Source organism: Colletotrichum lupini, chromosome 1 (assembly GCF_023278565.1).
Source record: "Colletotrichum lupini chromosome 1, complete sequence".
NCBI lineage: Eukaryota > Fungi > Ascomycota > Sordariomycetes > Glomerellales > Glomerellaceae > Colletotrichum > Colletotrichum lupini.
In genome coordinates this window covers 2895491-2905370 of record NC_064672.1, presented here as the reverse complement: position 1 = coordinate 2905370, position 9880 = coordinate 2895491, and the positions used below count along the sequence as shown (strand labels likewise).

The 9880-nt window shown below is 53.3% G+C and overlaps 3 protein-coding genes across 3 annotated transcripts; 2 read left to right on the top strand and 1 right to left on the bottom strand.

Moving 5' to 3' along the window:
• Nucleotides 1–1300: 1300 nt before the first annotated feature.
• CLUP02_00821 (uncharacterized protein) lies at nucleotides 1301–4110 on the top strand (the record flags this gene model as incomplete). The annotated part of the gene is made up of 3 exons (XM_049279867.1): nucleotides 1301–2726; nucleotides 2771–3446; nucleotides 3498–4110. The coding sequence occupies 3 exons, from the start codon at nucleotides 1301–1303 to the stop codon at nucleotides 4108–4110; spliced, it is 2715 nt and encodes a 904-aa protein (XP_049135824.1).
• A 1661-nt stretch (nucleotides 4111–5771) lies between these two features.
• On the top strand, nucleotides 5772–7472 carry CLUP02_00820 (60S ribosomal protein L15; the record flags this gene model as incomplete). Its single annotated transcript, XM_049279866.1, has 7 exons — nucleotides 5772–5843; nucleotides 5907–6020; nucleotides 6112–6268; nucleotides 6395–6746; nucleotides 6800–7003; nucleotides 7134–7201; nucleotides 7267–7472. The coding sequence occupies 7 exons, from the start codon at nucleotides 5772–5774 to the stop codon at nucleotides 7470–7472; spliced, it is 1173 nt and encodes a 390-aa protein (XP_049135823.1).
• A 131-nt stretch (nucleotides 7473–7603) lies between these two features.
• Nucleotides 7604–9437, bottom strand: CLUP02_00819 (uncharacterized protein; the record flags this gene model as incomplete). The annotated part of the gene is made up of 8 exons (XM_049279865.1): nucleotides 7604–7634; nucleotides 7742–7791; nucleotides 7879–8794; nucleotides 8848–8876; nucleotides 8937–9063; nucleotides 9124–9151; nucleotides 9207–9282; nucleotides 9378–9437. The coding sequence occupies 8 exons, from the start codon at nucleotides 9435–9437 to the stop codon at nucleotides 7604–7606; spliced, it is 1317 nt and encodes a 438-aa protein (XP_049135822.1).
• Between the last annotated feature and the right edge of the window lie 443 nt (nucleotides 9438–9880).

The window sequence follows — 9880 nt, the reverse complement described above, 5'->3', positions numbered from 1 at the left end:
ATACGCATACAATACAACACGCGCGCGCAGCACACGCATAGCTTCTCCATTCGACGACAGCCCCAGCTTTGCTGCGTGACCCCTCGCCGTACACCACGTTGATTATTTTCCTTTGGGCAACTTTGGGTCTGGGTTAGACGAACTGGTTTAGACGACTTTTCGCGCTTTTTTCGGCTCCCGTTTTACGCGCGCCATAATCATCTTGCTTCATCGCCATCTCTCGCTCTCTCGACGCTCTCACTCACCCACTCTCTCCCACTCACTCACTCCCTCAACCCCCTTCGACCAACGACCTCACAGCCTGGTCACTGTGCGGACTACCTTTTCTCTTTCCCTGCAACGGCACATCGCGACTCCTCTCAGGGCAGCATTTCCCCATAACGCCTCGACCCGACTCGCCTTGCCGCGCCACGCATCAGTCGTCACCTACGAGCCTCTGCCGCGCCTTCCCACATCGATTTCGCCTCGGTCACCCGATCAGATTGTTTCCTCAGCATCTAGAAATTGCAACATTTGATACCCTGGCGATAGATCTACCCGGTTTCCCGCAGTTCGGTACGTACCCTGTTTTCACTCGTCTGCTGTACGAATCACACACTTCATGTCGCAAGGCTGCTGCTGTCTGGCGGAAAATCCTCCGAAGACAAGCTCCACTGCCTTTCCTTGGGTACATTTCGTCGTGTCTGTCTGATTCTGTCTGAGTGCGACTGCCTCACGCGTGTCACCCAGCTGCCCAAGCTCAGATCCCCGTCTTCCCTCGGCACCTTGGCGAGATCACCTCGACATCGTGGTCTACCACAAAATTCTGTACTCGCTCACATTCGCATTTGTGTCTTCTCATCAAGTATTTGCCCACTTTACCCTTTCGTGCGCCAGGCCTCGAACGTCTCTGTCTCGTGGCTCGTGGCTCGTGGCGCCTTCCAATTGCCCTTCGCCAGTTGCTGTCAGCTTTGACCTGCAGCGCAAGCCGCAGCTCGCCGTGACACCCAAAGCTGGTTGCGGCGAAACTCGTCTCTTTCATCTTGTCTCACAGCGCTTGCCTTTAACGTTTGATGACCTAGCTGCTAACTCAACTGCTAGTCTCATTCGGAGTTTACCGCCTTTCATCCTTCTTTCAAGAACACCTGACCAAGCTTCGTCAGCCCATCACTTACTTTTCTCCCGTTTGAACAAATCGTTTCTCTAAAGTCTCCAAAAAGCTATCAAGCAACTCACCTCTGTCAATTTCAGTAATTGATCAGGTACTCAGAAGTGGACCAGACTTTCCGTTTTTCCATCGGGAGGCAACAATAGGTGGACAATGAGTTCTGGTACGGGAAGTACTAGCAACGCCAAACCCGGCCCGTCTTCCAAACAGGGTCAGGGCACTTTCTCCGCAGTGAACAGCCACGCCATTCTTCTTGATAAGCTTAACCGTCGATCAACGCCCGACTCTGAAGCTTTAGCCAGCTCAGACGACGAGGCTGATTCTCATCGCCAAGAGCCACCTCAGCAGACGCAACCTCAGAAGCCTGTCAGAAGAGCTTCTTGGCTCAACGATACTACTCAACCGCTGCCTCGGCCCCGAAAAGGTTCATTCGCGAGCAGCTCCATGTCTCCTACGGCTTCTCACCCAAGCACCCCTTCCGCGGAAGGAAACGCGCCTTGGAGCACTCACACTCAGTCATCCGGCGTCATGGGTCGCGCTCCTGTTCCGGGAGCCTCCTTCACCTGGGGCACCGGTATCTGGAACAACGAGAGAAAGGATCCTCCCTCGCGTCTGAGTGAGGTTTTGCCCTCGCCCACATCGACTATGCCACCTGGATCAGCTGGAGGCTCCTTTTTCAACCCCGATAGCCATGGACAGACATCTCCTGCACCGCGAGACTCTGGCCCCAACGCTCAAATCCCCTTCGCGATCCCCCTTCACCCTACGCCTAAGACGTACCGTTCTCAGTCGTACTCAGTTGGTCAATTGGAACCCGACGCGCCTCCGGCCGCTATGAGCAGCTCCACGATTCTTGGTCGCGGACGTGCCCATGGACACTCTGGCCTGCAGCACCGGCCTTCCCGGCCCAGCATGCTGAGTGAGATGTCGAACGAGGGAGGCCTGCTTGGAAAGGTCAAGGAGGTGGATGACGATGACGATGAGAGTGCGACAGAATCAATGCAGAGTTCAATGCATCAGTCTGCTGAGGCGAAGACCATCGAGCTGCTTGCTCGCGAGAATGCGATGCTGCGTCAACAACAACAAGCGCAGCAGCAGCAACAACAGCAACAGCAGCAGCAGCAGCAGCAGTATCAGAACCGACTCCGTCCTAGAGCTTCTACCGGAGCTGCGTACGGTCTTGGTAATGGTTACACCTTGCGCGAGGCCGTTCCCGAGGAATCTGACTTTGCCATCGACGAACTTGATGAGGCCAATGACGGCAGTGAGATGGCGGCGAAAAGAGCTCTGGGTCGTAGAATGAGCGAGTTCGGGGCGTCAGGGTTCCGCTCGCCGTACGAGAACAGAAAGTTGGAGAACGTTAGGAAGGCATTCTGGCACAGCTCTCTCGGTTTTGGCGGTCCTGAAGGCCAGCAGAGCCGCAGGCACTCATTTGCGGATATTCCTACCCGCCAAGGTTCCATCAGCTCCATCAACGAGTCTTTCAACGCGCTCGACACCCCCATTGCTGAGCAGCCGCAACCCCAGGACTATTCCTTGGCCTATTCGGAAAACCAGAACTACCCCCTCAGCAACACAGGTAAGTTAGGCTATTACTTTGGCATGAATCAAGCTGACTCATAGATAAAGCTGCTTACTTTACTCCCGGTGGAGGTCTTGCTGCTCCCCCCCAGAGCATGCAGTTCAACAACACTTTCCCATCGGCCTACTCGATGCACCCTCCTTATGGAAACCGTGCACCTTCGCCCCATCGCAATGTGTATGCCATGTCGCAGCCGCGCCACAACCAGCTGCTTCACATTGTCTTGTTCAAGTGCGCTAGAGCGGATGTCTTCTACATCCAGGAGGGTACCGGCTTGACCGTGAAGCCCGGTGATCTCGTCATCGTCGAAGCTGATCGAGGAACTGACTTGGGCACTGTCGCCCGCGACAATGTCGACTGGCAAACTGCCAAGGAGCTCAAGGAGCATTACGCAGAGGAGCAGTACAAGTGGCTGATGATGTATTCTCAGAATGCCGCTGCTGCCCAGGATGGTACAGGAGCTGGCCTTATGGCGGCCGCAAATGGTCTCCAGGGCAGCGCTGTTGGCGGAATGGGCCCGCCTAATCAGCATGGTCATATGCAGGAACCCAATGCTGGAGAGCTTAAGCCTAAGCTCATCAAGCGCCTGGCACAGAGTCACGAGATCCACGCCTTGCGGGACAAGGAGGGCAACGAGGCCAAGGCCAAGCGAGTCTGCATGCAAAAGGTCAAGGAGCATGGACTGAACATGGAGATTCTCGATGCCGAGTTCCAAATGTAAGTGTCTGGACGAACCTGACGAACAGAGGTGAGACTAACTGCGCACAGGGATTGGAAGAAGCTGACATTCTACTACTTCGCTGATTCGTACATCAACTTCAATTCGCTCGTTACGGATCTGTTCAAGATCTACAAGACCAGAATCTGGATGTCGGCCATCAACCCGGCATCCTTCGCCAGTCCCACCTTGGGTATTCAGGCGCCTAGCGGCGTCGGACCCGGAGCGGTTGGCGTGGGTCGCGGTGGATCGAACAATTCCGAGCGACGCTCCGCGCAGCAGCAACAGCAGCAGAACCAGGAACAGCACCCGGGAGGATTCGGTGGTTCAGGTCCACCTGGCCGTGGATTCCAGAACTCATTCACCCCGCCGTTTGGTGAAAGGCCTGGAGGTCCGGCCGGTGGCTACGGTCAACCGAATTATCCCTATTCGCACATGGGCGGCATGGGCACTGCGCCCAGGCCTGGAAACATGCCCTACGTCCCTGGAGTTGTTCCGTCGCTCGATAGCTACAGCTTCCCTGGCGCAGCTGACTATCAGATGCGATCTCGCTTCCAGCCGGGAACAGACGGACCTGGCCCGCATGAGTCAGGCGTGGGCCCGATGAACACTCAGAGTGAATGGGCTACCGCATTTCAGGGCCTTTCCTTGAACAGTCGCTGATGATACAGGCGCCTGACGTTGGAAACGGCCACGATATTGGTTTCTCATGTTCCACCGCGAACTCGACCTTCTCAACGGGCATTCCATATCCGTTCGTCGTTCGGCGAATTCTTACCAACTGTCGGCCCAGCGGCTTATCGTACGTTTTTACGATTAGCATGGTTGTGGCATTGTAAGCATAGCCTGGGCTGCAGAGTCTGGCAACACTTTTTTATTTCCTCTTCTCACTGTCGGAGTTGGACGGCTTCAAACTTTTTGTTTTTAAATTGCCAAAAACTGGCGGGACCTTTGTGCTTCTTTCGGACAGAAAAAAGAAGACATAAAGGACGAAAAAATGGGAAGACATGCTGGATCCCCAAACACCTTCATTTTCACTTTTACTCTACAGGCTTGTTTCGAGACTTTGCAATTACGGCCTAATTTCCCACCAGCACAACCCCCAATTCATGATGAATGAGAGATTCAAGAGGAGATTGAGAGACTTTCACTACTACTCAGGGCACTACCGTCATAGACAGAGAGACTTGTTTTTTACTTTTTTTCCACACAAGCATGGTGTAACCCGAGACTAAAAAAAAAGGGACTTGTGTTTCTGGGTAATGGGCCAATGTCGGATTCTTGTACGAAAAATCTTGCTTTTCCGTCGACTTTTAGGTATTTGAGAATATGAGGGCCGGAAATTCAATGCCTTTCTATTCTAATGTGTCTGTGACGTACCCATCTCTCACTGCCTGTCTCTCAAGGACCATCTCTATCGATGACTTGGAGGAGCTTCCTATGGCATCTGCCTAGAACGTGATAAGACCATCGAAGCTAAGTTCGAGCGTAAGCGTCAGAGCCTAGAGTTTTGGAACATATTTTCAGATTGGAAAATTTAATAAGAGTGTGTGGAGAGAAGAGGTGGAAGCCTGAAAGGTCTGCACATAAAGGCAAGCTGGGCTGGATGAAAGAATGTAACCGCAAGGTAGGGTAGACGAGACGGCCTAATAGTCTAGTAGTCATTTATCACCACGTCGCTGCAAGTCACTTGGAGGTTTCCATTGAGTGTGACGGAGACATTGCAAACTCATTTGTCGTTCTCCGTCTAGACCCTTCCCAGATTTTGTGAAATGGTAGGGAGGGTAGACTTTAGAAATGAAATCTGCACCGAATGGCGACGAGCGTGTAAGTCGAAATCGAAATGATCATCAATTTATGAGGTAGTCAAAGTCTCACTGATAGGCCGTTCATGGCTGCGAAGAATCATACTGGTCCCACAGTTTCCCTAAACGTGCCTGTAGGAAGAAATCCTTCCATCTCTACGCCTAAGCACACCGAGCTCACTTCACCGAGGGAATGCCACACACCGAGACGCGAGCCCCATAATTAGGTTCGGGGCAAGCCCAGCCCCAGCTGCGCTAGCCGTTTCAGGGCTAGTACGACCGCACAAACTCTACCCTTCCTCGATTTTTCCCCTTCCACTCAAACATTTCTCAATTGTCGTCCAATTCATCAACACCACCACCAAAACCTCGGCAGCCGGATTTTACGTGAACAGCTGGTTTGTCCCCCCTCCCCCCGTTCCTTTTCTTCGATAACCTTTGTCGCTCTCTTCTTTTCTCAATCATCACCACATCTACCAAAACCGAAGAGGCTAACCTGACGCCGTCGCCGCAGTCAAAATGGGTGCCCTCAAGTATGTCGAAGAGCTCCAGAAGAAGAAGCAGTCCGATGTGATGCGCTTCCTTCTGCGTGTTCGCTGCTGGGAAGTACGTTGAAACCACCCGATTCCGATACCATGTGGACGCACGACAAAGTTCAATTCTCCTCGATCTCGCTTCTCTCTCGATCAACCCCCGAACCCGAAAATTTTCGATGCTGGATTCCTTTCTATTGAGGGGTCTCGAGGTCCAAAATTTCTCGGTTTGAGGGTATCATGAGGGACTAGTGGAGACTTGGGGGGGGAACTTTGCGTTCCTGCTATACACTCGTTGAACATTTGCTGAGAGTGCATCAATATAGCTCCGACAGCTGAATGTCATCCACCGCGCCTCGCGTCCCTCGCGCCCCGACAAGGCTCGCCGCCTCGGTTACAAGGCCAAGCAGGGCTACGTTATCTACCGTGCCCGCGTCCGCCGTGGAGGCCGCAAGAAGCCCGTCGCCAAGGGTGCCACCTTCGGTACGTTGCGAATCCTTAACGAGAGGGAAACAGTCTGCGTCTCTTGAGGACCGAGCTGGTTCCCCCTCATACGACACTCTTACCAGCGAGAGGGACGAATTTGCTAACGGGAATGGAATCATACAGGCAAGCCCACCAACCAGGGTGTCAACCAGCTCAAGTACCAGCGCTCCCTCGCTTCCACCGCCGAGGAGCGTGTCGGCCGCCGCTGCGCCAACTTGCGCGTCCTCAACTCGTACTGGGTTAACCAGGACTCCACCTACAAGTACTACGAGGTCATCCTCGTCGACCCCCAGCACAAGGCCATCCGCCAGGACCCCCGCATCAACTGGATCGTCGCCCCCGTCCACAAGCACCGCGAGGCTCGCGGTCTCACCGCCACCGGCAAGAAGTCGCGCGGCCTCAACAAGGGCCACCGCTACAACAAGACCCAGGCCGGCCGCAGAAAGACCTGGAAGCGCCACAACACCCTGTCCCTGTGGCGCTACCGGTAAACGGTTTCGCCCACTCGCACTGGACGATTCTGAAAAGGCTACCGGGCCGCTCGCGTACCACGACTGTCTTACTACGAGTACGGCCTCGGCTGCCAGGTGTGGTGTTCGCGGAGGACACGACGACGGCGGTGGATCATCATCATGGAAGGTATTCGGGATTTGGCCACTACTTTCACGACTTGGGAAAGCACTTGATATCATGCGCTGGAGTGTTCTTCTTCCTCTGGCTTGAGTCCCAGAGGTCAAAAAGGCTCAATCGATACGAAAAATGGAACACAACTTTTTCGAGGTTCTTAACTTGAAAAAACTTGGAGGGCTCGGCGTACAAATGATGAATTATGTGATTTCAATGTGATACACTTGAACAAAAGTTGTCTCCTCTCCTCGATCCTAGTGCTACATGCGATTTTCGTTCTGTTCTTGTGTCTAAATCACATCCGTGCAAAGAGGATGCTTCTCCCACCATCATTGATATTACTTCTGTCCTGCCATAATGCGTACAAGGCGAATACTACAACTCAATGTGCAACTTACACAGTGAACTGTTGCCCCTTTCAACTGCATTTTCTGTGCTGAAAATTTCAACCAGGGTTTCGACGGTGTGGGGACTGGTAGCGATTCAAGATGGATACGACTGCGGAGACCATCGTGTGATGATTCCCTCAGGTCCCTCTCTCAAAGCCCACGACCTCAATTCTTACATCCCCTAGGCTTGCGATGCTCCTACATAGACTCCCCATCAGACACCTGAAAGGGCAGTGTTTTCCATCATTACGGCATATGGTCAAGACGGAATTGATAACAAAGCTTTATAATTATGACTGATCCCTCAATCGTGCATCTACTTCTGTTTAATGCCTGATAATCGATTGCTGGTCATGATCAGTGAAGAAAGATTCCTAAATCTCATGTTCCTCGCCGTACACCGTGCCGTCGTGTCGGGTATTTTTTCAAAGCCAAACTAAATCATCCGTGAAACGCCGTTCCACCCTGCCTAATAGGGATGTATATTCTGTAGTACCAAGGCTGCTGTGAAGTCCGTTGATTTCAATCCCATCGAGACATAGAAGAATGTCGTGTGCGAGCAACATCCGCCACTCTTTAGAAGCGGCTCACGTTGCTGGCCAGGCTGTACTTGGTATGACGGTGGCCAGCCATGGCGGGGTGCAGAGCAGTAGCCGGACGAGAGATATCGGGCATGATGGGGCTGCGGCGGGATTCATCGTAGTCAGGCTCTGATTCGTGGCCCTGCTCGACATCGTGAGTGATAGGGTGGCTGATGTTGGGACGAGGGCTGGTATCGTCGTTGGTTTTGCTCCAAGGAGTGAACTTCTGCGTGAGGCGCTTGAACTTGTTGTTTGGCTTCTCGTTGCGGATCGAGTTGCTTCTGACAGAGTATCCGTCAGCGTACGAGTTCTTGCCGGAGGCAAGGGTGCCGTCGCTGCGAATGTTGCGGGCGTTGATGCCGTTGCTGCCATCCCGGAAGACAATGGACGAGATGATGTTGAAGAAACCAAAGGTGATGGCCAGAATGCCCGAGGCGAGGATGAGACGCCAGAGAGGAAGACCAATAGTCTCAACAGAGTAGGCGGGCACCGTGATACCCCCAAGAATGTGGCAGCCCATGACGACCATGGCGATTCCCAGCCAGCTGAGGCCATGCTCGGGGGAGAGGGTCGGCCAGTTGCGCATGAAGTAGGCGCGGAAGACGTTTAGCTCGGAGACAATGAGGAAAATGGCGAAGCAGAAGGTGAAGAAGCGGGAGGCCGAATCGAAGAAGGCAAAGTTGCCCTTGAGAATGGACATGACGATCATGGTCCAGGTGGCGGCGCTGACAGCCAAGAGGCCGATGATATTGAACGCTCGGAAGACGTTGAGGATCAAGTGACCCGAGCCACGAAGGCTGGAGTTTTCAGAGAGGTTGAACATTTTTTGATTGTAGTTGGAGGACAGCAATTGCGACGTTTTCGGTTTTTCGAGGCAGCCGTATGTGTTTGAGTACTCGGTAGCTCTGGTGAAGAGTATCGAGGTCCTGGGGTAGCATTAGTGACGAGTCCGAGATCGAACAAGGGCGAACCACCATACAAGTAAGGAGAGTATTGAGTGAATAGCGGCTGGTGATGAGCTCGGTAGCGATGAGGTCCGTAGCAAAACTTCGGTCAGTCCAAGCTGACGAGGTAATCCAAGCGACTGGTGATTCGATGGTAGAGTATCGAGCGCGAGGGTACGATTAGAGACGAGTAGGAAATATTCCCGGAAACCAGTCCAGGAGAGTTGGCGTTATAGAGAAAGTGTTGATGTCTTCATAAAGGAAGGAGACAAGGCGACGAGAGTATGAGGAGGGAAAGATTGTAGGCGAACAGGATTAATAGATGCCCAAGAACAGAATCTGTTCAAGGCTGTTCAATGGGGAAAGAGGGAAAGGAGCTCCTGCCAGAAAGGACCGGTGGGTAGGTTCGACGTCAAAGGAAGGAGGGACGGGAGCTCCTTCTCCTTTAATACAGACAGGACCCTGATTGACTATGGATTCTTGTCCCACGACCTGAGCTTAACGAAACATGGGGTGAAAAGTAATGCAAAGCACCTGAAGTAAAGATAGGTAAGTAACTCCGTACCTTGCTCCGAGCAGTGCCCTTATTCCTTGTCTTCCTGCACGTCACCTGGGATTTTGTCATCCCAGCGACGAGGCAAGAAGAAAGTCAGGTCCAATTTGACCAAAGGGAGCCTGCCCGGTGGCCCTCTCCATTCGCCGTTTCGAATCACAGCCAAAAGTTTCGCGCAACCAGCAACCAATCATTCTAGCAGCGCCAGAGGGCCATCAGGGCCGGGATGCATCGGCGGAGACTCAGCATGGGGGGTGGGGGGTGGAGGGGAGACGATGGAGCGTTCATGGGTTCTCTCACGAACGGCTTGGACGATCCCTCGACGTCCCGGGCGGTATAGAACTAGAATACTGGGGTGTGGGTAAATAGGATATGCGGGATAGAGGACGGGATCATGGAGAGACGCAGATGGTGGACTCGAGAGCGTGATAGCGGGACGAGGTGCTGTGTGCTTCCTGCGGTTGAGGTTCCAGACGACGCCATGCGGCAACCAGACGTGGTTTCAATGAGACCCC